This window comes from Falco punctatus (genome assembly GCF_963210335.1).
Source record: "Falco punctatus genome assembly, chromosome: 8".
Lineage (NCBI taxonomy): Eukaryota > Metazoa > Chordata > Aves > Falconiformes > Falconidae > Falco > Falco punctatus.
The window spans coordinates 18859443-18887295 of record NC_137588.1 but is presented as its reverse complement, the minus strand read 5'-3'; the positions used below and the strand labels follow the sequence as shown (position 1 = coordinate 18887295).

The window sequence follows — 27853 nt, the reverse complement described above, 5'->3', positions numbered from 1 at the left end:
GAGAAAGACGCTGAGAAAAAAAATTAAATTTAGAAAAGTGTCTGGAAGGTACATGCTTCAGGACAACAGCCTACACCTAGAGAGATTCAAGTATTTCCCAGATAGCGTGGATTATGGTAGTTAGAAAGCTTGAGCTTAAAAAACGCCTCTCCCCATCCTGTCAATCTCACACTTCCCTTCCCGTTACTGGCCCGGCCGCGGCGGCCTCATCAGCTGCCGCTCGTCATACAGAAATACGCGAGACATTTCCCATTTAGTCGAACTCAAACCGAAATAATAATAATATAAAAAAAAAAGAAGAAGAAGAAGAAGAAGAAGAAGAAAAGAAAAAAAAAGGAAAAAGAAGCCAGAAACACATTCCCTTCCGCCGGCTCTCCCTCCCTGCTCCCTCCGGCCCGGCCGCCCTTAGCCCCGCCGAGCCCGGCGCCGGGCAGGGCACGGCAGCGCCCGCCGCGGGCCACCTCCGCGGGGGCGCAGGAGCCGCGGAGCGCCCTCCCCACCGGGCGCCGCGCCCCTCCACGGCGGGGCGGTCAGCGATAAAAAAATAGACGGAACTTTTTGGCCGAGCCCGGGGGCGCCCCCCGCCGCGGTCCTCCCCGACCCCCTCTACAAAACGCCCCCCGCCCCCGGGCCCGGGCAGGGGTAGTTATCTGGTGAGCGGCGCCTCCTCCCGCTGGTCCGGCGAGGCGACGGCGGCCTTGCTGAGCACGGCGGCCGAGTAGGGCAGGAAGCCGCTCTCGGAGCGCTGCCCCGCCGCCGTGCAGGGGAAGTCGGCGGCCGCGGCTCCCCGCGAGCCCAGCGCCGAGGCCGCTGCTGCCGCCGCCGCCGCCGTCTGGCTGCTGTGGCAGCTGAGGCAGGAGCAGGGCGCCGAACCCCCGGGCGGCCCCGAGCCCGCCGCCGCCGCCGCCGCTGCTGCCGCCGCCGCCGCCGCCGAGGCGGCCGCGCTGCTGTTGAGGCCGGCGGCGGCGGCGGCCGGCGCCTGGTAGAGGCCCGGGTGTCGGAAGCTGCAGAGCAGCTCCGGGCGGGAGTAGGGGTGCGAGAGGGCGCGGAAGGTGTCCAGCGGGCGGATGGAGGTGGCGAAGGGCGCGGCGGCGGCCCCCGAGGCGGCGGCGGCGGCGGCGGCGGCGGTGACCCCGACGTGCGGGTAGTAGTGGAGCGGGACGTGGGAGTGGAAGGGGTAGGGCAGGCTGCCCGTGGCCGCCGCGTGGGTCATCATGTAGGTGTAGAAGCTGGGGTCGGCCGGGTGGGGCCAGGACATGGCCAGGCGCTGCCGCTTGTCCTTCATCCGCCGGTTCTGGAACCACACCTGCTCAGGGAGACAAGCACAGCGCGGCCTCAGGTCCGCTCCGCGCCCCGCCGCACCCGCTCCCGCCGCGGATAGCGGCGGGCACCCGCCAGCCGGCCCCCATCGCCGGCGCGGCCCGGCCCGCGGATACATCAGGGCCGCGCCGCCCGCAGGCGACCCCTCTCCAGCCCGGAGCAATCGCCTGTGACCCTGCCCGAGCGGAGCGGTGGGCACTGTCCCCCTCGGCCTGGGGGCACCCCTTCCATCCGAATAAACGTGCCCCCTTCGAGTAGTCCCCTCCCCCCGGCTTTGCCTTTGCGGTATTGACGCGCTCGTCCCCCCGCGCTTAACAGCTGCGTTTATTTTCTCTCCCCGTTTCTCTTTAGGAAATACGCTAACGCGATAAAAACCGACGAGGAAAATAAATAATAATAACAGCAACTTCTTAAAAGCAAAAGGAAAGTTCACGGTGCGGAGCAGCGAACGAGCACAAGGGATGATGACAGCTGAGGGCCCGGCGCGTCCTGCGGCCGCGGAGCGGGGCCGGCAGCCGGCCGGGGAAGCGGGGCGGCGCGGCGGGGCGCGGCGTACCTTGATGGTGGTCTCGGGGAGGTTGAGGGCGGCGGCCAGCTCGCAGCGCCGCGGCCGCGACACGTAGTTCTCCCGGTAAAACTCCTTCTCCAGGCGGGCGATCTGCTCGCGGGTGAAGGCGGTGCGGTAGCGGCGCACCTGGTCGGCCCCCGCCGCCGAGCCGCCCAACGCGCCGCCGCTGTGCAGGCTGCCGATGGCGGGGGCGGCGGCGGCGGCGGGGGTGCTGGGCGCCGGGCTGCTCTCCGCGTAGCCTGCGGGGCGAGCGCACGGCGATGAGAGCGGGCGGCGGGGCGGCCCCCCCAGACCGCCCGCCCGGCCCCGGCCCTGCGCGCCCGTCCTCAAGGCCGGCTGTCACCCTTACAAATCGCTACTGCTAACGGAATCGATAAAGGTGGATTTTATTTTTTTTAGTAATTTCATAGTCGCGTTATGCTCAGGAGATGGGGCGGGTGTGGTGACTGCGGAGCAGCCGAGCCCCGAGCAGAGCGGGCGAGGGCACGGGCCGGGGGCTCGGCGCAGCTCCGCCAGCCTGCGAGGAGTCCGGGCTCGGCGCTAGCCTTTCCCCCGTCGACGGCGGTTCTTATTTTCGTTTGAGACGTACGAAATAAGAGCAGCCATGAAAGCCGTTTTTTTTCCTCTAGCGTTACGTCGAGGATCCCTTCCTTTCTCTGGCACATTTGACAAAAAAGGCATGCACTGTGGCCCCTAGGAAATCCACCGCTCACCTGGCTCCCCCTCCCCAATTACAGCAATAATAGCAACCACCGTCCGTCACCATGCCCCGCAGAGCATGGGGAAGGAGACGGGGCTGTTTCTAACCCCCGGTTACAAGCAGAGGGAAAGTGAACAATGCCCAATTACCCTGAGGTGGACACAGGCGGCACGTTGCATATACACAGAGCAGGGCACACACACAAACACGGGCAGTTTTCTCGCATTCCTCTCTCTCTAATTTAATCTATGCATTTATATACACACACAGACAGCTCGAGAGATGCTGGGAGCTCCAAGAGCGCGAGGAAAAATAAGGAGAAAGCTTTCCCTAAATATGGGTGGGTGGATATTTGTGCCCACATATATTCTGGATATATATCTACATACCAATGGATTTGGACATGCACACGCACACACACACGCACGCACCCGCACAGGAGCTGGCCGGGCAGTGTGTCTCGGCTATCGGGATAGCACAGTAATTGCAATAATATTTTACAGCCTGGAGCTCTGTCTTCGCAGAAGAGAGAGCGCCGGTGCAGAGGCGAGCAACTTTGGCGGTGGCGGTGGCTTTGCTTTGGTTTTTAAAGCCTGTTGGCAAAGTGCGGGGCTTAGATGGAGATGATAAAGGAAGAGTTACCTTTGTTACTGTTTTCCTTCAGCTGGGAGGAAGTCAGGCTGGCTGGGGAGCGGAGCGCGGAGCAGCCCACCTCCACATCACTGTTCATATCTGCCTCTTGAGCAACTTCGGAATAAAGGCTGATTTTCTTCCTGCTTTCCGACGGCGGGATTTCGGAGGAGACGGTGCTTTCACTGCTCGGATGCTGAAGATTGAATAAAGTGTCTATTTCAAATTTGCCTTTGGCGGAGATGTCCCCTATAGCGCTGTGCAGGGAGGCGGCAGTCAGTCTCGGGCTGAGGCGACCACTGTGCGGAGAATTTTCAAGGGCCTCCAGCACCGCATTTCCAGCTGAGTCTGACAAATTCGAGAGCCTTTTGCCAGCTGTAGGGCTGTGCAGCCCTCTCTCCATCAGGATCATCTCTTTTCTTATTCTTTCCATCATCTCAGCTTTATAAAAAATGTCAAAGTTGCAGGGCTGGTCCTGTCCTAATGATGAGCTGCAGCAGGGGCTAATTCACATTCAGCCCGGCAAGTGTCTCTAAATATTATTATCTCTTTTTGAGGGAGGCGTAAAAATTGTAGGATGCCAAAGCGAGGGAATGACTGGTCAAAATGACCCATACATCCTTTCTAGCCCGAAATGTCATTCATCAAAAAGTGGTGCTCGTCATTAAGGTACGAATGACGCTGTTCGAATAATCATTTATTGTAACAGGTTTATAAGCAAATAAATACAAGCTCCTGTCAGTGGATAATGAAGGCGGCTTCAGAGCAGACAAATATATCCAGGTGGAAAGAAAGAAAGACAAGAAGTGAGGAGTAAAGCTCTTGTCCTTAGCTTGATCAGATCTTGCTTGAATTGCTCTGGGGTTTGGCCTCTGGGGTGGAATTGACAGTCTGATTAATAAAATGAGCTGTGCAACATTTCCCCCTTCATTTAGGTGCATCATTATGCTCTGATTTTTGTTTTGTTGCCTTTTAGGTCCTAATGATGCAGCTTCTTTCTCATTTGTCCTCGGACAGAACTACATGCTAAATATTAGATAATGCGTTTCTTTATTATTATTTCTGAGGCGGATTTTACATCATAACGCAAGGAAATGCTGGAAGAGGACCAGAGGACCGAGAACCTCCTGCTGCTGATATCTCTTTACTTTTCCCTCCCATTTCCAGACCACATTAGAACTTTTATTTAGGAATTTACACTGACACCCCCACGCACCCCCTCACACGCGCGAACCTTACGCCCGGACTTTAAAAGACGGCTGCTGCCGGCACGCACCGATTCGAGTGCACCTACAGCAGTTGCCTGGAAATTAGAATATTTATTATGATCTAGTGTATTATAATTCCCATTTTTTTTCGTTGTGTCCTTACATTTGATCTCCTTCTTATTTTCTATAATCTTGCTTATCGACGAAGCTAGCCTGAGATTTTTCTTCCCTCCGGGACAGCACCGGCTGTTGTAGGGTATGATAGCGGGGGAAATAACCGAAGGACATAAAACGCGGCCGTGACTTAAGGCACTCCGCGCCGTGCCATCTCATCCTCCCAGCAATTTTCTCTCCAGCCCTCTGCTTCCTCCCTCCCCACCGCCAATAAAGTCTACACATTTAAAAATTAAAAAATACTGATAGAAACAAATGATGGGGGGTTATTGCCTACAGGCTTCGAGCGAGCAGAGGCATCACCTCCAGCACCCTCTCTCCAAAGTTACCTGTGGCTCAGTTAGCTCATCCCTCCGCTCTTTGCCAGGTGCCGCGGAGGGCAGCGTCGCCGCGCTGCAGGGGACACGGGCTGCCGCGCTCGGCAGACGTGACAGTCGGAAAGTCTCCCTTCAGTGATAACTTTGCTAGTAATAATGACGCTGATGGCAACCATTTAAACGAAGATAAATCCTTTGTCGTTAGCATCTCCAGAGTGCGCTTCGATAGCTGCCCAGCCTTTATTCTCGCCGTAATTTTTTCCCCCCCACATCATCTAGTATTTAAACCCTGGGAATCTGAGTTTCATCGCCCGGAGAAACACCCCAACGTTTCCTGTGATTAAACGCGGGTTTGATTTTTTGCGAGGAGAGCTGTTCCTGCTGTTAGTCACACACATCTCCTAAGTTCTTGTGCTCTTGCTCATGATTCATAGCTCGAAAATGGGATACTTGTCAGATATTTTTTTTTTTAATAACCTGTTAAAAGTCTCCCTAAACATTCCTCCAAATATTTAGGAAACATTCTGGGCGTTGTTTGCAAAACCCAGCTTTTCATTAATGAGCGTTTTATGTTAGCCCTTTGAAATGCGAATTTAGACTGCAGTGTGGTGTCCTGCGTTTTACAGCTCCAAAACCAGACAAAAGTAAATATCAACTTTTCCTTGCCCGCGGGGGCGGCGGCGGAGCGGGCCTGTGCGGAGGGGAGCGGAGCAGGACGCAAGCCGCGGGCCGAGCCGCAGACGACACCCCAGGGGCCCCCGGCCGGGACGGGAGCGGGGGCTCTGCGCTGCCCTGCAGGCGGGCAGGAGGGTGTCCCCGCCGCCGCACCCCAGCTCGTGCTGTCCCGAGCGCGGCCCGGCGGGCGAGGGGGCGCGCAGCCCTGCCAGTGCTGGAGCCGGTGCCGGTGCCCGGAGCCGCCGCTGCCCCAGCCGCACCCAGCTCCGCGGCAGCCGGCGGCCCTGGCTGCGCGGCCGGCGGGGCGGGGCGGAGCGGAGCGGAAGGCTGCGGCCGGGTTTATTGCTGTCGTTTGGCGCCCTCGTCTGTTTTCATAAAGGCTGTAACGGGGCGAGCATCTCTCCCCCTGCTCTTTCGGAAACCGCAGCCCAGATACCACATCTCCGAGGCACTCGTGTGTGCACACCGCCAAAGCCGGCACAACTTTAGACTCCAGAAATGTTATTGCACGGCTGTGAAGGAGGGGATTTTTTTTTTATTCGGCGTTATACGGAGCTGGTGGAAAGGACTACATGAAAAGCCCCGACGTGAGAAAAAAAAGTGACACGCAGGCGCGGCTATGCATAATCTTTATTAGTGTTACATTATATTTTGCACCTTTTAAATAATACTGATACCTTAGGTTATGTACAACGCCTCTCCAAATATAGCTACATTCATATGCAAAGAAATTAACATTTATAAAAGATGTTAATAAACTTCCACTAAGTAGATGTGAGGTGACAAAACCCTTCCCTGCCATGCAGTTAATCAGTTCACCCCAAACCGTCAACTCACTAATAAACTAGTCATTTGACATTTATATTCCCAGCAAACCAGATGCATTTACTACACTGATGTTTATATACATATATATATCTCCAAAAACAATAGCACAGCCTAAAAATCTTTTGGCATATGTTTACAGTTGTTCAAAACCAACAGCTCAGCCTAAAGATCCTCTGGCATTAGAGTGACATTAGCGTGCAAAGAGGGAGGAGGTTATGGAGACCGACAAAATATGCAAGGTTTTGTTAGACACTGTTTATTCAGTTTTTCTTGTGTCAGTAGCTGTTTAGGCCTATGGCCAAACTTATTTTCATTTTTACCTTGCAAGTTATTACTCGAGGCATCAAAGAATATTTCAGTGCTTCTTTATTAAATCTTACCCAGGAAAAAAGAGGTCACACAACTTAATTGAAATTAAGTTCGTATTAAATCAGGCAAACAACACCTCGGCCAGCTTTTCGCCACTCGGAGCGTGCTTGGGAAGACGGACAGGAATATCTGCTTCCTCCTCCCCGGCGGGGAGGGCTGCCAACAGGGGCCCGGGGAGGCGCGCAGCGCCGGGGTGCTGTAAGCGACAGCGCAAGGTCTGCGGGACGCGGGTCGCCGGGCGGGAGCAGGCGGCGGCGCGCTGGGCGCGGGGCGTGCGGGGCGCGGGCAGTCGCAGCCGGGGGCGCCGGGGCAGCGGGGCCGCCCCAGGGACCCAGCGGTGCGGGGGGGCCGCGCAGCGCCCGCGGCAGGCACGGCGACGCCACCTGGCGGCACTACGGCGGCACTGCGCGGCGGGGCCGCCGGCGCTGCCCGCCCTGCCCGCCGGAAGCCGCCTGGCAGCGCAGCTCCGCGCCCGCGCAGCGCCTGCCTCCGTGTCTCGGCGCGCACCGCGCTCCCGCTCAGTCCCGGCTCTCCCCTCCGCCTCAGGCCGTCGCATACTCATATATATATATATATATATATACACATGGAGTCTCGGGCCAGTCTCGGGGCGTCTACCTGCATGTTCAGTCCCAATTCTCCGTGAAATATCACCCGCGAGCGGGGAAGGACACGAACCCAGCGTGTCCCCGAGTCATGCCGCCCTGGAGCACCGTCCCCCTCTGCGCTGCCCAGGCTGAGATCCCGCGGGCGCTCGCTTTGGGAGGTTAATGATTACATGATGTCTTCTGGGGCTGCCTTTTCACACAAACATGTTTTAATTTAAACGATGAAGCGTGACTCCAGCCGCAAAGCTGCTCGGCCAATGCTTCATTTTCGGTGGCAGCTGCGGCAGGTCGGCGGGCTCGTCCCAGGTCAGGGTCGCCGCGCTGCTTTAGCTCGGAGCTGGGAGTCAGGGACCGGCCAGCACCAGCCCGTGACCCCAGAGCTCAAGTTCAACGCCCGCAGCGCTCAGCCGCCCCTAAGCCCCGCACCAAGGCCGCGCGGGGAGTCCCGAGAAAACTTTCTCCGACTCAAAATGGATTTTTTTTTTAAGATTGAAGTAAAGAGATGAGAAGCTGTGGCACAGATCTGGAGGAAAAAAATAGTTTAGCAATTTTCCCCGCGTTGCTGTTAAATCTTGTCATTATTGTAACTGGCTTTTTTTTTTTTTTTTTTTTTAATAGGGAGAGGGGGAAATGAAAGCTCTTCTGTTCTGTTTAGCCATTAAAAATCCACGCAAGTTAAAAGGTAACAAAGGATCGCAGTGGGCACGGGGGAAGGCTTGGGGGAAGTATAAATCGATTGCTTTTCTCTTCGTTTGCGTTCTCCGTTTTGTTCTGGACGACCTTTTTTTCCCTCCCTACAGCAAACACTAATAAGAGAAGCAACTTCCCAAAGCCACAGTTACCATCGGCAAATTCTGGCGAGGGAGGTGATGAAAAAAGTGGGTTGTTTTTCCTGGGAGAGACCAGCCAGAGGACAGATAGCAAATACTAAAAACCTGTGCTGTAAACTTGAGTGGAGTCCTAACCGTTAAATCATGGCAAATGTATCTGAGGAAATGAGATAATTTTAGAGGAAAAAAATTACTCTTTTGGTGGGGGCAGAACACAGCCACTTTCTGCGGCGATGCCATCCGGCACTTCTGTTACGCACATTCCCGTGCAATGTGTCAATGCAAAACGCAATGCGGCTCCGCGGGGCGCTGGGCACCGGCGGAGCCGCTGCCGGGGAGAGGCAAGGACTGCCCCGCGGGCAGAGGCCCGGCACGTCGCCCTGCTGCCGCGGAGCGACGTCTCGCTGGGACTGCCCGCCCCGGGCTCGGGCTGCGCCGGGCCGGGGCCGCAGCACGGCGCCCCGCACGGCCCCGGCCGGGGTGCGGGACGCATCCTGTCACTTGTGAACTGGGCGGATGCTCCCGGAGATCCGACCTTGGCTCATGAGCTCATTATTTTTATTCGTGTGCATAATATCCTGCCGTGCTGTTTTCTACACCCTCCACAAAACGGCTCATTATAGAATTGAAGCTGTCGGTCATAAACCCGCCCAAAGACAGAGTTTTCTGGGACATCGAGGGGCTCTCACTGGAGCAGAGGGCTTGGCAGGGCTGAGGTCCTCTGCGGGCGTCGCTGCGGCTGCACCGTGGTTTGCTTCGATGTAACGGAGTTCAAAAAGCTCCAAAACCCTGAGCTTTAGGTGCTCGTTTCTTTCGGCGGCCTTATTTTCAGTGTCGTGACGAAAGAGAAAATCTGACCGCGTTTTTGCAAGAGGAAACACAACGGGGTATGGGAACACGAATGGAAATATGTCCGGAGAAATAAAGTCTCGTTTCTCGGGACTTCAGTGCGTTAGCAGTATTTTCACTAGAAAGCTGCGTGCAGGGACATAAAAGGATGAGAAAGTTGTGCCTCGACAAAGCGTCCTCCTAATTATGTAGGGTTCCATGTCCTGAGAGTAAATACTGATTCAGCTTATGACCGAGTGAAACACGTAATCACGTCTGGCTCACTTGTAAGGTGATTATGAAAGATTAATAGCCATTAAGTGGTTAGAGCTAATGAACGTGAACTCGTGTTTGCCATCCGGTTGTTGCTGTGATTACTGGCACCCGTTTGTCATTCCTCACCCCACTTCCAGAAACTGCCGACGATTATTAGACCCTCTACAAAACAGGGCTGCGGGACGGAGGCCGCTGCGCGACCTGCCGCGCTACCGCTCGGCCCCTCCGCGCCCCCGCGGCAGCCCAGCGGCCCGGGGGGACCCACCAGCGCGGGCCCGGGCTGCTTAGCAAGGGCACCCCCAGCCCCGAAATCGTGTCAGCAATGAGTTTCATCTCCACGGCGGCTGCCTTTCGCCTCCCTTGCGCCTGAGCCTCCGTCGGGACAGTAAACACGGCCCCAGCTATACGCTTTTCAGAGGGCGCGGAGTTTCCCTGTCCTTCCCCGCGGAGCTGCCGCCCTTCCCAGCAACTTGTTGCCCTCCACACCTAAGCGGGTTAAGTGTCTTCAACACACAACCGCGGAACGACAGGAGCCGGCCCAGAGGGGCTGGGGCTGGGGCTGGAGTTGGGGCTGGGACTCGTCTTCGGGAGCTTTCTCCATTTCCAGTTCTTCGCTCTCCTGCAATTTCCATCCCGGCTCAGCGGGAGAGTCGAGAGAGACGACAGAAGGATTTGCCACAGTCTTGGGTAGTCACCACCAGAACAGCCGTCAGCATAAGCAAACGCTGCGTTTTAACTAGGCTGCCTTACCACGACATGAACTGACACTGCAAGGGGAAAAAAGCCACATCTAATCAGTGCCAGGTTTCGCATCTTGCGCTGCGCACAGACCCGGTGCCTTTTCCTGGCTGGTAGCAATATCGGGGGGCTAAAGGGGGGTTCTCCCATGGACCGAGAGCTCAGTGGAGCCAGGGGACCCCTTCTCCCCTATAACAAAGCCCTTTTACTCCATACATCTCCGGGAAGGAAGGAGGTGGGGAGGATGGGACACAAAGACCGCGTCGGGTTTTTCCCCCCGCCACAGACACAACAATGAGCTGGGGAAGGTCTCGCTGGGGATCCGGTCAGACCCCTGCCAGTGGCTTCAAAAGGGCCAGAGGAGGACCAACGGTCCGCTGGCCCTTTTGAAGCCGCGGGCAGGAGGAAGGGGGGCATGAAAGCGACGGGGGCGAGGCTGGCCCGGAGGGGCATCACTGCAGCCCGCCCGCCTGCTCAACCCCTCCCCAGCGCCGGGAGCGCGGCGGGGTGGGAGCGGGGCGGCGGGGCGGGGGTGGGAAGGGGGGGGGCGCCGTCGGTGCGGACCGGGGGGCTGCGAGGCGAAAGGGGCAGTGCGGGCAGCTGGAGGGTCACATGTTTCGGCGGCAGCCTATGAGCAGCCCCCCGGGCTGCGGCAAACTAATCTGGAGCCGGCCGCCCCCACCCCCGTCCCCCCTCCCAACCTGGACTTCGTTTTTATAAACGTACCGCCAGGATCCAACCTGTTGGAGGCAAATAACCATTTGCATCATGCCCGGCCGGGGACCCAGCCGCCGCCGCCGCCGCCCGCGATGTGCAAGGCCATGAGCAAAGCAGCGAGCTGGGAGATGGACGGACTGCGCGGCGACAGCAGCGGCGGCGGCGGCGGCGGTGGCGGCGGTGGCGGCGGTGGAGCCCCCGGGCAGTGCCGTAATTTTCTCTCCTCGCCCGTTTTCGGGGCGGCGCACACGGGCCGAGCAGCCGCCGCCGCCGCTGCCGCCGCCGCCGCCTCGGGGTTCGCCTACGCCGGCGGAGGGGAGCGCTCGGGGGCGGCGGCGAGGCCCGACCCCCCGGCCAAGGACTGCCCGGGCTCCGCCGCGCCGGCCGCCGCCCCCGCGCTCGGCTATGGGTATCACTTTGGCAATGGATACTATAGCTGCAGGATGTCCCACGGGGTTGGGATACAGCAAAACGCCCTGAAGTCTCCCCCCCATGCCTCCATTGGCGGCTTTCCCGTGGAAAAGTACATGGACGTCTCCAGTCTGACCAGCACGAGTGTGCCCGCCAATGAAGTCTCCTCCAGGGCGAAGGAAGTGTCCTTCTACCAGGGCTATACAACCCCCTACCAGCACGTTCCTGGGTACATAGACATGGTCTCAACGTTTGGCTCTGGGGAACCGAGACACGAAACATACATATCAATGGAGGGCTATCAGTCTTGGACTCTGGCTAATGGCTGGAATAGTCAGGTTTACTGTGCCAAAGATCAGACACAGAGCTCACACTTTTGGAAATCGTCCTTTCCAGGTACGAGAGGGAGAGAAATGGTCTGAGCTGAACCCCCCCCCCCCCCGCGCCTCCTCCGCCTGCCCGTCCCCTCCCCCGCCCCCCGGGCTGCAGGGGCGGCCTGCCGAGGTGGACACGCTGCACAGACACGCACAGAGCGGAGGGAGAGGGGGGACGGTGGATTTTCCTTTTTCCTTCCCCCCCCCCCCCTCCCCACGAGGAAACCTCACCCTCTGCTTTCCACCCCGCGGGACAGACCCCAGAGCCCCACCACCACCCAGCGCCAGGGCCCCGGACCCCTGTCCCGCGGGCACCAGGACGGCCTCGGGCTCCTTCTCCTGCTGCTTCCCTCGGTGGCCGGGCTCGTACTCGCGGTTGCAGCTTGCAGGACGATGATGGCTCGAAGGCTTGCGCTCCTCTGCCTCTCCGGCTGGCGATTGACCCGGCCTCAGAGCACTTAAGAGACTACGAGTAGTGAGGGCACAGAGGCACAAACCACATGCAAACAAACCCGGGGAAACACACACCAAAGCGATTTGTGTGTGTGCGCTGCCAGGACCGACCTGCTCTCGGCCCCCCGGCCAATGCCCCCGCCGTCCTGCACGCTCGCTAGCGATGCATGCCTGAAAAGTGATGACAGTCCATCAAGGTTTTGGTGCTTGACTAACGCGCAAATAATGTGGCAGTGTAAATAATAATAAACTGTAAACAACCCAGCATTATTTATTTGCCAGTGAAAACCAGTGCCCAACAAGTATTGGTTAAGCTTTAAACGCCTGTAATAAAAATCTAATTTTTCACATAATGTCTTTTACAATAGGAGACGTTGCACTAAACCAGCCCGATATGTGCGTCTACCGGCGTGGGAGAAAGAAGAGAGTGCCGTACACAAAACTGCAGCTTAAAGAACTCGAGAATGAATATGCCATTAACAAGTTCATTAACAAGGACAAGAGGCGAAGGATATCCGCAGCCACAAACCTGTCTGAGAGACAAGTTACCATTTGGTTTCAGAACAGGAGGGTGAAGGATAAGAAACTAGTCTCCAAACTGAAAGACAATGTATCTTGATCTATTAGTTGCGGACAGTGATGGATATATAAACTCAATTTACGACCAGCTAAAGACTTTTGGAAAGACTTGAAAATATATTTAATTTTTTTTCTCCTTCCAGCGGTGGCGAAACTTCGGGAATTGTTTTCCATGAAAGTCAGCGGTTTTCTCTCAGTGGAAGGGAGTGCTGACAAATCTTGAATTATAGTTCCGTTTCTTCCTTTTGAAAATAATAATAATATTAATATTAATTATATTTTCTGTTCTTCCCTCTAGGCCAGTATAAACGATTTTAAATATGTTGAAAGGTTACAGTTATAACTTTCTTAAATGCTTAACTCTTTAGGGTTTTTTCTGTAATTTTTTTTTTCTCTGAACAACAGCCAGTGCCAAAAGTGTCAGTTTTGATTTGGTATCGTAAACTTCAAAACAAGCCTAGTGGAAAAAATAAAAAATCAATCGAAAAATGCAAGAAAGCCGGAGTCCGGACCCGTGGCAGCCCTCGGCTGCTGTCAAAACCCACCGAGACCCAGACAGAATTACGAATTGCGAGGAGGGGTAACGTCTGCAGCCGGATTTTTAATTGATTTTTCGAGAGAGAGAGAATCTCTCCGAGCTGTTGCAGGACGCAAAGAGCACGGTCCCTGGCACGTCGCACCGCGCTCCCCGCTTCCGCAGGTTTGGGTTTGTTTCGAGTTGGGTTTTTTTGTTTTGATTTTTTTTTTCCCGCGGTTTCGTTTTCAGTGGAGGGATTTCATATTGGCCGGCTGAAAAGGGAGCCGCTTGTTCCTGGGAAAGGGCGCCTGGGGCCCGGCCGGGCGCTGCGCGGAGGCGCAGGTCGGGGCGCCCCCGGGAAGCGGTTTCGGCGGGGCTGATGGGCTGGCTCGTCCCGCAGCCAGGGCAGAGGCTGCCGCTACGGAGGTGTGTATAACCTGAGCAGACCTTGTGTAAAATGCCCGCTCTAGCCTATTTGTCCGGACAAGCAAAAGACTCTTCTCCTTCCTCCCACCATGGCGCTTATAAAAAGCAACTCCTGGTCGGAGAAGCAAAGTTCACCGCTAACTTTTAATTTACAAAAATAAACGGGTGTTAATTACAGAAGCAATAAATAAGGAATTTCAAAAGATGCCATAATTTATATAGGCCGGAAGGCTAGGATTTTGTCGATTTTTTATTATTTTAAACCTAGTGTGCATGTTATGATATACACAGGGTGATCAGACACGCTACTCAACTACTAGGAGAGAGAAGCGATATCCTCTCTGTTAATGTGCCTCGTCTAATTATTAAAATGTGTGTGTTCCGAACTAGTATTATTTATTATAATATACTATTGCTCTAAACACTTTGATTACCAGCGTATGTGGGTAAGACATACGGTAAGACTATTTCTCCATAAACCATATATTTTCCTTTTCTTGTCTTAAAGTCTGCTTTTACTTTGTGTTGGAAGTACGGGCTCAACTTCCAAGCTGTTAACGATGTTGCCAAACTGTTCCGAACCATCTTTAATAAAACGACTTCTTTTCGATATGTATAAAAAGAGAGGAAGAAATTTGCCTTCTTTTTGCAGCAGGGCGTTTCGCGGGCTCCAGGGTTGCCTTGGATCTGCCCAGGGCCGCTAACAGACCGCAGTTCTTGGGAAAGGAGAGGTCGATAACAAGCGAGGCGCGTTAGAGGAGGGAAAGGCGTATACGAGAGCGCCTGGCCGCTGGGGAAGGTCTTTTTGGGAGGAAGAAATGCTGCCAGCGAGAAATACCCAGGGTGGGAGGCAGGGGAGAGTCTGTCTTTCCCTTCTCCCCCTAGCCCGGCTCTGCTTAGCCGGTGCCCGGCGGCCGAGGGCGGCCCAGCGCCCCGTTGTCTCCTCCTCCCGAGCCCGGCACTTGCCGGTGCCCCGGCGAGGCGCGGACGGCCCCGGGCAGCGCCCTCCGTTCGCTCCACAACCGGCTGGCTCCAGCGGGGGGTGATCTTCCGCCTCCTCCGCCTTCTTCCTTCCTCTTTCTCTTCCGCTTGCACGTTCACGACTTTTGAGGCATTTATTTTCCCCGAACGGACGAAAAAAATCCACTTCGGAGCATTTCCGATTTTATCGCGAAGTGCATTTTTGTTCGATTCTGGGAACAGAGACTTGTGGGGCACACAATTTAAGTACCTGGACCAGACCTCCCTGCTGATGCAGTCTTGTTTTCTCTGAATGTTTTAAATTCTTCTTGCCTCCCCCCCGCCCTTGGCACCACACCCCCCCACACACCCCCGCACACATACTGCGGTCCTATTAATTCTGGAGAAATTTTTCCTCCCAGCCAGTCTCCCCGCGGACGGAAGGCCGGGCACTGCCAGAGCTGCTGTATTTCCCGGCCACGGAGCCGTCGCGGGCTGTTCCCTTCCTCCTTCCAGGCTTAACCTTTGGCTTTGCCGGGCTCCGGGCTCTCAGAGGACGCAGCTTTGCTACGGCCAAAACTCCCTTCCCAGGGCAGAGGAAACGCGAACGGTGGCTGGCAAATAGGTACCAGATGGAGACGAGTCGCCTTTTAATTTCGTAACAGCGTAGAGAAACATTAAGAAACAAGCAGCGACAGCCAGGAACACGGCAAGGCCAGGGCTGCGAGCCGAGGCGCAGAAAGCCCGTCCACCTACCAGTGCAGATTAAAAGAGTTTTGTAAGCCTGGAGCTGGGGCATTGACGAGCGTTATTCAGAATCCCCGTGCTCACAGCCTGGGCTCTTCCCAGCGTGCACGGACCCGGCCGGACCCCGGCGCTCCGCGGGCGCGGACCAGGGCCGCCGCGGCGCAGCCCCCGCTGCAGCAGGGCACAGCCGTCCGCCCTTTAGAGAAAAGGGCATAATGGTTCGCTTGAAATGTAGCGCGCATTATTACAGATAATAATATGTACCTCGGCAAACTGAACTGCAGATGTGCGGTGGCACAATGATGCACTGCAGGTCAGCCGGCTCGCCTGTCCGCAGCTGCCATGGAGCTTGGCTCCTGTCAGGCAGCGCGTTTCCCAGCCATGTCTGAGGCAATCCTGCCATCTCCTGGACAACCCTCGGCATAGGCAGGGGAAGCCGCCGCCTCACTTCAGGAGCCGCGTTTCTGAGTGATAAATGAGCGAAGGAGGCTACTCGGTCACACGCAGAGCAACCTTCATCTGTAAACTGGAAGAATATGCCAGTGAAATTATAGCCTGTGGTCAACTCTGATGTTCAGGCCGATCCGGCTGCCTATTTAAAAAACAGCAGCAACAACAACAACAAAAAAGAGCGGAAAGGAGCGTGTGAAAGCAGCCCGGCGGCTCGCTGTGTTCCTCAGCGGTAATATTTCCTGCACAGACAGAGGCAGGGGGACACCCGCGGCATTAAAACGCCGCCCCCCCCAAACCAGAAGCCGGCTGTGGCTGGAAAAAACAGCCCCGGTCCGTCCGCGGCTCCCCGCACCGCGGCAGCGGCCAGCCGCCCTGGGAACAAGATGTTTCTGTCAGTTCTTTTCCTTACAGATTTAAACATAAACATCGCTTTCCGCAGCTGTGAGTGTCTCCAGCTACTCCAGATTTTGCTTTTCATATTTTTGCGCGGTATTAATTAGCAATTACAGATGAGTTGAGCATTAATTGAAAGCTCCGTTTTCTCTAACCCCATAAAAGTTAGTTTGAAGTGTCACCTTTCTTTCCGGTAACTGGGAACTCACATCCATTCCTTGTGTTTATTACGGGTGAAAATACAGTCTTTGAACACAAAATGCTCCTTCTGTCTTCCGAGAACCGAAGATCAGAGTCAGCTTTTTCGTAAAAGACGATTATGAAAATAAACTATTACCCATCCTCTCGAGGAGGGGGGGGTGGAAAAAAAAGAAGCAGAAACCAAGAACCAAGTAAGCTAATAAGAGGGAGATTCAATTGGTAGACATAACTCAAACAATAAAAATTAAAGGCAGTGGTCAGTAATATCCTCCAGCGGTGCTTGTGTGGTCCTGTGTGGTCTAGGAGAGAGCAATCACTTAAAGATTTCTTCCAGGGCAATGAAATTACTGCAGAATTTGCCTCAATTTCCCGTTAAACAGAAAGATGAATTTGATTAGGGGAATGTCAAGAGGGACAGCGTCTCTGATCTCGGAGTAGAAATAAAATCAAGATTAAAACTATGATTAACAGGACAATAATAGGGAAAATTAACCCTACCTGTTAACTAGGTTCGAGTTTTTAACGGAGTTAATGAAAGTGGCGAAGTCCGGGCATTAAAGAAAGCTTTGCTTGAAGCTGGGCTCGCTCAGCCCAGGGGAGATTCTCTTAGAAAAGATGCCGAGGACAGAGGCGCCGGGTCGGGGTGACGGATGGGCCTCCGAGGTCCCCTGCGGGGCGCGGAACCGGAGCGGCCTGGGAGCGGGGTGCCTGCGGCGCTCGGCTGCGCTCTGGTGGGGTGCGCGTCCCCGTCAGCCGCTCGACCCGCTGCGGGTGGCTCCGGGCGCAGCGCGCAGCTTGCCTCCGTGGGCAGTGCGCTGTCTCCCGACTCACATGGTCTGGGACAGGACACGAGCAACCTCCTGTGTGGATGCTCACAGATATGATTTTATTCGCGCTTACCCTGGTGCTAAGGGGAAAATGGGAGAGAGAATGGAATAACTGGGCTCTTGGTTATCTCTCAGAAAAATACGTATAACCCTCCAAAATAACACTGTAATAACACTGTAAGGGATCATTTGCTTGACAGGGGAGAAAAATTCCTCCAGCGCAACTTGGGAGATAGCAGCGGGGTACTCAGCCGAGGCTGACCCTCCTCTGCCCACCGCCGCACTCACATCCTCTCTGCTGCAGAGCAGACGCCGGCATTTTCTTTCTTGCAGTCTTTCGATTCTATCTATTTTTGATATTTATTTTTTTATCTCGGCGGGTCGCTCAAATAATTCAGTGTTGCTGCTGTTGTTATTCTCGGTTTGATACTGTTTTTTTGATTGTATTTTAAAGACAAAATAATCCCCGAATTTTAGAAGCATCGTTTAAAACTTGTCGTTTCGGAGTGAAGATGAAAGGTGAAAGGAGTAAAAAGGGAAGACGTACCGACCTAAGAGAATACTAGTTGTTAGCGTACCAGAATGACGATCCTGGTAATATCCGATCAATTAAGGTTTTAATTGCAAGCATATGAAGATGCATGTGATGTTGCTCTCAATTAAAACAAATGCGTATATAAACCAGACAAAATCCGCGTTCTGCACACGCACGCCCAAGGTGTACTCGTCTGTACGTGTGCCCCAGACAGTCACATCTCCTTCCCCTCAGTGGGAAGCAGCCACCGTGGGTTATTCCCCGCCCGCGGTGCACACTCTCATCGTGGGTGCTGTTCTCGCCCCGGCAGCTGTCCGGCGCAGGGCGGCCGGCCTGGAGGGGGCTGCCAGCCGGGGGGCACGGCCGGGCCGGGGGCTGCGCCCGGCGCTGCCCTGTCCCCTCGGCAACTCTGCAAATGTTTGTTTTCCCCTCATCTTTCCGCTAGCGCTGCAGCTTTGCCAGCCAGCCCCGGCCACTTTTATAGAAGCGGAGACCATGTTTTCCCCTCCCCCTTGCGAGCTCAGTGTTTTAATATTTCAAGTGTTATCATAAGACTTTTAAAAAGGGGGGGGAAGAGAAGAGAAAAAAAAAGGGGGGGGGGGAACAACTCAGTGGCTGGAGGCGGTGCTGAAATTACCGGCTTTGAAGAACCTGTCTGCAAAGTTTCGTCCAATCGTTTCAGGCTTTCCGCTTATTCCCTGTTGTAACTAAATACTGCTGTAAGAACAGCTGAAGTCCTTTGTTGGAAATGTGTGATCGCAGTCTCTACAGATCTGGCTACGTTGGTTCTCTCTTGAATTTGCAATCTCCAGATTCCTTTTATTTTCCTAATTTGCGGGCTAATGGCAGTCAATTGGCGGCTCTGCCCACCATTTCCTACCCCCGGAGCTCGATCCCGTGGACTTGCTCAAGTTCGTGCGCAGCCCAGCCGCAGAGCCACGCGTTCAGCGGCGCAGCGCAGCCTTACCTCCCCGGCTCCGTTCCAATCAACATCAGCTCCAACGGCAACAAAGAGTGCCTGGAAGACAACAATAAATATTACGCCCACGATGCGAGCTCCAAACAAGAGGAGAGATGCAGGCAGAGGCAATCTTTTGCAAATGACCCAACTGTTACTCACGCAGCCAACTTAAAGCCCGTAAAGTATGACCACTCGAGCCTGCAGAGAAGTTTGCATGGCTCGGCTGCTCTTTTTGAAGTGAATTCCTGCACTTCCAGCTTAAAGGAGGACATCAAGAATTCCGTCAACTTGAACCTGACAGTTCAGCCCGCAGCAGTCCAGTCATGCCTCAGACCTTCAGTGCAGGATGGTATGCCTTAAATATCTCGCTTTAGTTAGAGGCGACCTAGCGATACTTGTTTTCTAAGAGATGCCTGTAATTGCTTTGTAACCCCCCTGTAACCCATTCGGAGCGATAATCGCTTAATCCGACTCGGAGGTAGATAGAAATTGTACTGTCAGATGTGCTTTGCCCGATTTGCCGACCTAGTCTAGCCCTGTTGTCTTGCGGGTTTCTTGCATATTCTCTTTAATACCCAGACCTGATCCACTAAATTATCGACGTGTTTGTTGTAGGTTTGCCTTGGTGCCCCACCCAGGGGAGATCAAGAAAGAAACGGAAACCTTACACAAAACAACAAATTGCTGAATTGGAAAACGAGTTTCTCCTCAATGAGTTTATTAACCGACAGAAGAGGAAAGAACTATCAAACAGACTGAATTTAAGCGATCAGCAAGTTAAAATTTGGTTTCAGAACCGGCGGATGAAAAAGAAAAGAGTAGTAATGCGAGAGCAGGCACTTTCTATGTACTAGAGCAGAGTCCGCCCGTTCCTGCATGAACTTGTGCCCGGAGTGTTCACCCCTAGAGTAGAGCGTATTCGCGAGTGAAACGCGGGGACTGTGTGTTTTTTAACATTTAAACCAAGTTCTCGAAACGCGTAGGATCCCTGCGTAAATTGGCAGACGCCGAGTTCTTAACCGAAGTGAAGAAGACAAGCCGGACCAGCATGGAAACCTGTATTATCAGCTTTTTACCTTTCTTTCTCCATTTATATAGATTTTCTCCTACTTCTTCCCCTCTCTTTCCCCGGAGAATGAGTGGTGCTAAACTAAAATCGATTTCTTTTATCTGTATGTAAACACCATTTTTCAGCAAAATAAAGGAAAAATGCCTAGTAAAGACATCAGCTCTGTGAGTCCCGGCTGCTCCCTTCATCTGCTGCCCTGCACGCCAGGGCGAGCCTGCGGCGCCGGCTTGTTTTGTGGTTTGGAGTAACCTGCTCGAGCAGCGATGGGGGAAAGTGGTTAACAAATAAACCTTTTTCTGTCTTTTTTTTTTCCCTCCCCCTTCCCACCCCCCGCTCGGAGCTGCAGATCCGGCCGCAGCCCGGCGGAGAGGGCACGTGACACCCGCGCAAGGCCCGCGCGTAACCTGCGCGGCGGCAGCTGCCGCCCCGACGGCGGGGGCGCGGGCCCCGTGTGCCCGCCCGAGGGGCCGCCGCCCCCGCCCGCCGCCCGGGTTGCTCCCCGCGCACGGAGAAGAGGGTCCCCTCTCGGGAAGGGGCGCCTCGCCGGGCCCCTGCCCGCGCCATGCGCCAGCCGGGCCCCGGGGGAGCGCGGGGTCCCGCGGTGGCAGAGGGGACCGCGGAGCCGGGCGCCGGGGCTGCCCCAGGTGGCCGGGCCGGGCCCTGCCCTCCCAGCGCCGCTGACTTTGGCCTTGTCCAGGCGCTGCCCCAAACAAACAGGCAAAGGGGAGCGGGCGGTGCCGAGGCCGCCGTGGGCTGGGGCCGGGGCAGGGGCCCGGGCTGGGGCAGGGCTGGGGGCAGCCGGGGCCCCCCTCTCATCCCGAGGTGCTGCGGGCGCAGGAGAGGGGAGAGCCCGGAGGTTTTGGTGGGTTTGATGATTTTGTGAGACCGTCCCCATGGCCGTTTCCGCAGAGGTTTTTACGAGGAAAGAGGGGAACGCTTTGGGTTGGTTTTTTTCCCAGACATAAACCTCAGAGGCTAACCCAACCAGAGGGACTGGGAGCGTTGCCCAAGCCGTTTGATTATTGGTTTAGGACGAGAATGAAATCGATTTTCCCCGCACGTTGCTGACAAGGGTTTCTCTGCCGGGAGCCGCCGGCCTCTGCAGCACCCGAGCAGTCAGGCTGGCCGGAGCGGCAGAGCCAGGGGAAATGGTAGAAGACACAGCCTTGGTCTGATACTTCAGGAAATAAATAAATAAACAAACAAACAAATAAATACAAACTCACTGAATTTTAGGTCCGGATTAAAACGCGTTTTGGCTGCGATTTCCACCTAAATCTGTTTCTAATGGCGAGGAGTTTCCACACCCAAAACCTTGGGTTGCCTCTCCCAACAGCAATAATAACTGCGCTGGCGGAGCCTGCGTTATTTGCTGGTATATAAAGTAAGCTCAGTTATGGTTGTTCGGGGTGTATGCCACAAGGCTGAACAACCACAAGGAATGGCACAAAGCAGCTACCTATTTACACGGGGCTATTGCCTTCCTGAGGGCAATAAACTCATTATTTCATGAAGAGACATATTTGAACTTTGCTCCTACCCACTCATGCAAGTCCTGCTCGCAAGGGCACAGTGGTCCAGATGACTTTGGAGGTAAATGCCGGATTTCTAGGCGGCTAGAAGTGCAGCCATCTTCCCGAAAGCTTTCCAGAGACCCCCAAAGGTAATGCTCGGGTGGTGTTTCGGGAGGGAGAAGGAAAACCAGCCCAACTTGGAGGCGCATTTCTCGCCGTCCAGAATGGCCACTCTTGCCGCATTGCCCAAGGCAGACAAAAACCTACCTCGCTCATGGCGGGGTGACCGCCAGTGGAAAAGCAGGGGCGAAGCAGCACCGGATGAGGGCTCCCCGAGGGAAGGGAATGCACACCTAGCCACCTACAGCCAGAGGCATCACCCCTGGGTCCCTCCAAATCTTCGAGGCGTTCAGCCCCTGTGCTGGGCGCTGGCGCATTGCGGACAATAAAAGTCTCTTCATTCAGTAGCATTTCCCTAATTAAAAAAACTAGAAGCAATCCCAATGATGCAAGCCAGGAGAAAAGCAAAACCCAGATAAAGCCCCTTTTCTTATTCTCTCCTGGAATACTATTCAGCCGGCTACAGTCCATGAGAAATGGACCCTTTATGCCGTCCTTCCCTGTCCTAACCCGCCCCAGTAACACCAGTCCCTTTATTACTTGGGTGATGTGGAATCCGAACAGGAACCTCGAGTGAAGAGATGTGAAAGGCAATGTGTTATTTATTAAACGTATCTGATCCATGACGATGGCTCATTGTAAAGCTTCTAGTCTAAATCGCCCACGGAAGGAGAAAAAACAGAGGAGGTAGGACCAAAACTGCGGTGTGATGCGAAAGTATGTATTGCGTACCTCTGTGCGTGCCTGTATGTATACAGATGCACTTATTTCGGCAGCGACCGTTGTGTATAACCGTGTGTGCGCACACACACAGACGTACGTATTTGCGGGCTCCTACTGTGCATAGACACACAGGCGGTAGAAAATGGTGCACGATTTCACGCGTGCCCATGCTCCAGGTTTCAGCCTCTCCTCTGGGGCAGCGGGCGACGACAGTCGTTCTGGGCGTGTGGGGTGGCACACACACGTGTGGCAGAGCTGCAGACACGGGGCGCGCCCCGCCCGTGCAGCTTTGCCTGCGCGCACCCGCCTGAGCCGCCCCGTGGGCACATGTGTGCACACGCGTGTGCGACACGCCGAGTGGGCGTGCAGGAGATGCACCCGTGTGAGGCTGATGTACCCCACGCCCTCCGACTGGATTATTTCGGGTGTCCTTCCAGCTGTATTTTGCCCCCTGCCCCTGCTTCGTGGGTGCATTCGGTGCGGGGGGGAGCAACGGGCACCCGCCTGCTGCTCCCACGCTCGCGTCGCCCCGCAGCATGCAGGCGACCGTCCATCCCTTTATTTACTCCAACATAAACATCTTTGCATTCCTACCGCAGCCTAAACCTGGTAAAGCCCTTTCGAGGGGGGGGGTGGTTCTCCATTCCTCCTCGTTTGATAAGGCTGCGAACGCAACTCGGCTTGTTGGGAATGGCTCTGGATGCCTTTGTGCTTCCTAAAAGAGCATAAATAATTAAAGTTTGGCAGGGAGGAAAAGCTTTCTTGCAGAACTGTAGTGGCAATAAATGAAATGACTCAGAATCTCTTCTCCAGTCGGTTTTTACGAGAGCTGCCAGACAGTGTCTGTTCACGTTCTCCAGATACTAGGGGCGCCATAACAAAGTTAAGGTCAAGTTAGTGTCTTATCTTGGGTGGCACAAAAATACCGCATCTTCTCCAGCCGGACTGGGTATATTTTAAAACCCGACTGTTATGCAAGTCGCCTTAATTTCCACGGAGGGCTTTTGGAAATGTCACTTGGACCTGAATACTCGGTAATTCCAGGCAACGGTTGCAGATGTTTCAAGACGTCTAACGGTAAAGTATTCGCCTGACTGTACATTATGTGCATTTGTTTCGATGCTATCTAATCTCCGTAAGGGGGGGAGAAGAAAAAAAAAAAAAAAAAAGACATGGAGGGGGGATATGGAATGTTCAGAGCTGGGCTGGGAACAGACCCCAGGGTGAAAATGTTCTGGCAGGCGGGGACCCCCAGCTCTGCCTTATTCCGACGGGGTCTCTGCTGCGATATTGGTCTCACATTCCCCAAATTAGATCGCTTTTTAAAGGACTGTTTCCTAAAAGGGCTGTTTTCGTATTAACAAATCGTCGCCATGTCTTTGAACTTGAATTAGTTGAAACTGGTTGGCTCCTGCGCCAAAATTTAATTGATGCTAGGCTTGCTGCATCGAAAGGAAGGTGAAGGATTCTGGCTAAGGCGTAATTAGTTGTTTGAACGATAAAGAAAATGAAGCTCCATAGGTTCCCAGAGCCATCTCTCCGGATGAGATAGGCGATCAGAAAGCTGGGGGCACAATCCAAACGGATTCCTGCCCTGCTCTGCTGCAAGCTCAGGGTGGTAAGTGACACAGGAGCCATTTTAACTGCGCAGGCATAATTTTTAGGTGGTGGTTCATGTGTTGCAGCAGAATCGAGAGGGCTCGAAAGTTACCGATAAAGGAATGGTGGTTTTGTGCTTTGATATCTAGTGATACCTTGTGAGAGTCTGTCTGCTCTAGGGAGCGATGTGTGGCTTTTGGGGTGATTTGCGAGCGAGGCACCAGGGCAAAAATGACCATACTGTACAAAGAAAAGAAAAAAAAGGGAAGAAGGGGGAGGGAGGGAGGCATGATTTTCATCTTATCTGCCTGTCTTTGGTCTTTTGCTTTTTAGAGAGGGCAAGCTGGGCTGCGGTGTGGAAGCCCCTTGGGCAGCCCTCGCCTGCTCTGGGGGCCGGGGGAAGCAGGAGGGGCCGCGCCGGTGGCAGCGGCGGCGGCGGGGCGGGGGGCAGGGTGCGGGGCGCAGCCCGGGCTGCGGGGCTCCCGCCCCCGAACCTCTCCGTGGCGCGGGGCCGGGGGCGCGCAGGAGGCGCCTGTCGCAGAGGGGCCGAGCCCTCCACGGGCACCGCCGCCTCGCAGAGCCGGGAAGCCCCCGGGCCTTCCCCCCCTTTGCCCGCGGCGCTCTGGGGCCGGTTCCCTACCTGCCGGGCTCTCTGCTTGCTGTGGGACTTGGAGGCTGCCTTTCTGGAGGGGGTCTGGGGCCTGCCGCCGGCCGGGGCGCCCGGGGATTGCCCAGTGGTGGGGCGCGACCCTGCTCGGCGCGGAAAGCTCGCCCAGGCTTCGGGCTTATTTGGAGAGCGGCATGTGGCGGGGCTACTCTGGCTATGCTGTACAGTGGCGGAAAAAAGGCATTCCCATAGAGAGCTGGCACACGATTCTGGAATGAGGAATTGCTCGAGCATAGGGCTATTGCTGGCGCGTATTATTTATTCTCTTCTCTTTTCAGCCTTTGTGACCCGGTTTGTGCTCTTCTATGTAAAATCATATTTCAAGGGGAAAAAGAAAATTGGCAAAAATGAGCCCTCGAAGGCAGGGCGGCTGTGGGGCTGGCGGCTGTTGTGCGTGTCGCCCGCTCCCAACCCTGCTTTTCCCTTCCAAGGAAAATGAACATTTTGGTGGGAGTTGGAGGCAGGGGAACAGAGGTCACTTTGTGTGCTGCTCTGCTTCCCGAGGAAACCGTGCTTGGTGGACTTCTCTTCCTGCCCTAGCCCTTTGCTTTCCAGAAGAGCCCGAAAGTGTCTCCCTTTCGTAAAGCCGGCTACTGGGAGATGTTCTGTGTGTGCATTTCCCAGTTCACTTTGTCTCTGGCGCCCTGACACAAGCGCGCAGTGTTTGGGCTTGGAAGCGAGGGAAAATGAGGTGATCGGGACTCAGGCTTTGAATTTCGTGACCGGTTTTGATGCCAACTGTGGATTGCTGGAGCCGGGCGGGCAGATCCACCCGTGCGCTCGGGCGTGTGGATGGGACTTGGCTTTCCTGAGTGAACCATCACCCGCTCATCATCTGCGTGAGCGGCGGCCAGCGAGCATCGCTCCCCCTAACGAGGAGCGATCACGCTTCCGAGCCGAGGGTGCTCGGCCGGGAGCCCACGCCCCGGGGGCTACCTTCCCCGACGTGGCTGTGTCCCCCCCCTCGGTGCCCGCGGAGGGCCGGCGGCCGGGCGGGCTGGACGGCGATGCGGGCGGGGGGCTGCGCGCCGCGGGGCTCCGCGCTGGGCTCCGGCGGTGGGCAGGCGCCTGCCCGGCCCCAGGTGATTAGCCGCACCACCTACGTGTATCTCATCGCCTGGTGAAAGGATGAGGGGGAAAAACGGCTATATTTGTACAAAGGCTGCACTCGTCTCTCCGTGCTGGGAGGGCTCTTTGGAGAGATCTTAGGAGCCTTTCCGAGGGGCTGATATAGATATAAGGACATTTCTACATCGCGTCACGTGACATAATTACCACTAGAATCAATCAAGATGAATTGCACGTCAGCACACGGTGGGGATTTTTTCTTAGTTGATCCTGTCCAAACCCTCTTGTGCAATAGATGGATCTTGTTCAATGCATTGAAGCCTCCTGGTTGCTTGCAATCGCAAAAAGGAAGACATGACTGAGTTTGACGATTGCAGTCACGGCACATCCAATATGTATCTGCCAGGGTGCGCTTATTACGTCTCACCCTCAGATTTCTCGACGAAACCCTCTTTTTTGTCGCAGTCGTCGTCCTGTCAAATGACTTTTCCTTATTCTTCTAATTTACCTCATGTCCAACCTGTGCGCGAAGTAGCATTCAGGGAATACGGATTAGAGCGCAGCAAATGGCAGTATAGGGGCAGTTACGCTCCTTATTACTCAGCTGAAGAGGTGATGCACAGAGACTTTCTGCAGCCTGCGAACAGGAGGACGGAAATGTTATTCAAAACGGACCCTGTCTGCGGCCACCACGGACCGTCTCCCGCCGCCTCCAACTTCTACAGCTCGGTGGGGAGGAACGGCATCCTGCCGCAAGGCTTCGACCAGTTTTACGAGACAGCCCCCGGACCCCCGTACCAGCAGCACTCCGAGGGCGAGGGGGACGCGGACAAGGGCGACTTGAAAGCCCAGAACAGCACTTGCAGTAAAACACCTTCCAGCCAAGAGAAGAAAGTGACACCAGCAAACAGCGCCGATTCCCCTTCTGGTGAGGCTGTTGCAGAGAAGAGCAACAGTTCAGGTAGGTATCAGTAGTAAATTGGGGGCAAGAGTACAAGGCCAACACTTTGTCAAGCCGCATTTTATGTGCAATTTTATAAGCATCCAAAGGATTTTATATATCCTATAAGATTTCCTTTACCGTTGTAAAGCGTGTTTACGATAGGAAACCAATTTAGGTGGGCTTAAGGTATTCTTGGAAGAGGATATTAATTGTTATTAAATTGTTCATTTGGCGGGGGGGAGACGGGGAGATTTCACAGGTAGTGCTCAGAGCTGCCGTCGGTTTGGAGCTTAAGATCTTCGTTTGTTTGTGGCGGGGGGGTGGGTTAGAGGAGTTTGAGAAACTTGGATTTTTTCCAGCCCATTTAAATATCTCTCTGTATTGCTCGAAGTGCTCTCTTTTAAGGAGAAGTTGGGAAATATTCGCTTTTTCACTAAGTCACCCGGAGAGTAAAAGCCCCGGGATTTTTTTTTTTTTTTAACTGCTGGAGGGCTGCTTTCCAGGCAAGGGGATATTGTCAAAGCCTCTGATCTCTTCCTAGCTAAGCATGTTCGTAGCAGCAGCATAAATCAGTTTCTTCTCTCTTGAATTTCAGCAATTCCCCAGCGATCAAGGAAAAAGAGGTGTCCCTATACCAAATATCAGATTAGAGAACTGGAACGGGAGTTTTTCTTCAATGTGTACATAAACAAAGAGAAAAGACTGCAGTTGTCCAGAATGCTTAATCTCACTGACCGGCAAGTTAAAATCTGGTTCCAGAATCGAAGGATGAAAGAAAAGAAACTGAACAGAGATCGACTCCAATATTTCACTGGGAATCCCTTGTTTTGAAAACAAAACAAAACAAAAAACCAAAAAGAAAGGAAAATATCTAAAAAAAGAACAAAAGAAAGGGAGAAGAAAATAAAAGGAAGAAAGAAGAAAAACAAATAATATCTCGGTCTCTCTGACCTGCCATCTGAATGCAAAAGTAAATTGGTTTACATGACACATCCACCCTGCGGAACTCAAAGTTTCATTTTCATTTGCAACTCCACACACTGAATGGCCACTGGAGATTTCGGGGCTTGGCGGAGCAGATTCCTGATAAGGGGAAACTAGGGTAAATCCAACTGTCCACTCTCAAGTGTTTCTCGCCAAAGGTGCTTTTTTTCCTCTCCCACAGTACCAGCAATGGACCTGCAGTGTGTCTGGTAGTTTTTGCTTACAATTCATTGAGTTCGGGGGGGCTCTGTTGTTGCTTTTGAGTTAGGATAACACTTTCCTCCCTTTAAGTGAATGCGGTTTATTTAAGAGATGGTAAATGTACGTTCGCTATATATAAAATATATATATATATGTTTCTATTGTCATCCAAAAGCATGGGCCACTGTCTTTTTCATGTGAATAAATGGTTTCTAGTAAAGTTAAGGTTATAACTTCCGTGCACTGTATGGATTTCCATCTCCGAAGGATCCTAGCGTTTCCCGGGCTAGAGCCAAGTTCAGTTAAATAATAACGGGAGGAAGCCTAGTCGGGTTATTTAAA

General features: G+C 54.3%; 4 protein-coding genes across 4 annotated transcripts in view; 3 read left to right on the top strand and 1 right to left on the bottom strand.

Moving 5' to 3' along the window:
• Positions 1-5593, bottom strand: part of EVX2 (even-skipped homeobox 2) — a 27376-nt gene extending 21783 nt beyond the window's left edge. Inside the window, exons 1-2 of the mRNA XM_080398877.1 lie at positions 3231-5593; positions 1-2127 (exon numbers count right to left, since the gene is read on the bottom strand). The exon at positions 1-2127 is cut by the window's left edge and continues 21783 nt beyond it. Coding sequence (XP_080255003.1) covers positions 647-2127; positions 3231-3654 — 1905 coding nt within the window. The 5' untranslated portion in view covers positions 3655-5593 and the 3' untranslated portion in view covers positions 1-646. The remainder of the gene's footprint in view (positions 2128-3230) is intronic.
• A 40-nt stretch (positions 5594-5633) lies between these two features.
• HOXD13 (homeobox D13) lies at positions 5634-12657 on the top strand. The gene is made up of 2 exons (XM_080400524.1): positions 5634-11593; positions 12393-12657. Exons 1-2 carry the CDS (start codon positions 10879-10881, stop codon positions 12641-12643), a joined length of 966 nt encoding a protein of 321 aa, XP_080256650.1. The 5' UTR covers positions 5634-10878; the 3' UTR covers positions 12644-12657.
• A 5753-nt stretch (positions 12658-18410) lies between these two features.
• HOXD12 (homeobox D12) lies at positions 18411-19478 on the top strand (the record flags this gene model as incomplete). The annotated part of the gene is made up of 2 exons (XM_080400526.1): positions 18411-18972; positions 19239-19478. 2 exons carry the CDS (start codon positions 18411-18413, stop codon positions 19475-19477), a joined length of 801 nt encoding a protein of 266 aa, XP_080256652.1. The 3' UTR covers position 19478.
• Positions 19479-25729: 6251 nt separating this feature from the next.
• On the top strand, positions 25730-27162 carry HOXD11 (homeobox D11). The gene is made up of 2 exons (XM_080400525.1): positions 25730-26344; positions 26922-27162. The coding sequence occupies exons 1-2, from the start codon at positions 25738-25740 to the stop codon at positions 27155-27157; spliced, it is 843 nt and encodes a 280-aa protein (XP_080256651.1). The 5' UTR covers positions 25730-25737; the 3' UTR covers positions 27158-27162.
• The last annotated feature ends 691 nt before the right edge of the window (positions 27163-27853 follow it).

Coding starts and splice junctions, on each gene's coding strand:
- HOXD13 (XM_080400524.1), top strand. CDS start 10,879: ATGTGCAAGGCCATGAGCAAAGCAGCGAGCTGGGAGATGGACGGACTG. Junction 11,594..12,392: donor TTGGAAATCGTCCTTTCCAG/GTACGAGAGGGA, acceptor CTTTTACAATAG/GAGACGTTGCACTAAACCAG.
- HOXD11 (XM_080400525.1), top strand. CDS start 25,738: ATGACTGAGTTTGACGATTGCAGTCACGGCACATCCAATATGTATCTG. Junction 26,345..26,921: donor AGAGAAGAGCAACAGTTCAG/GTAGGTATCAGT, acceptor CTTGAATTTCAG/CAATTCCCCAGCGATCAAGG.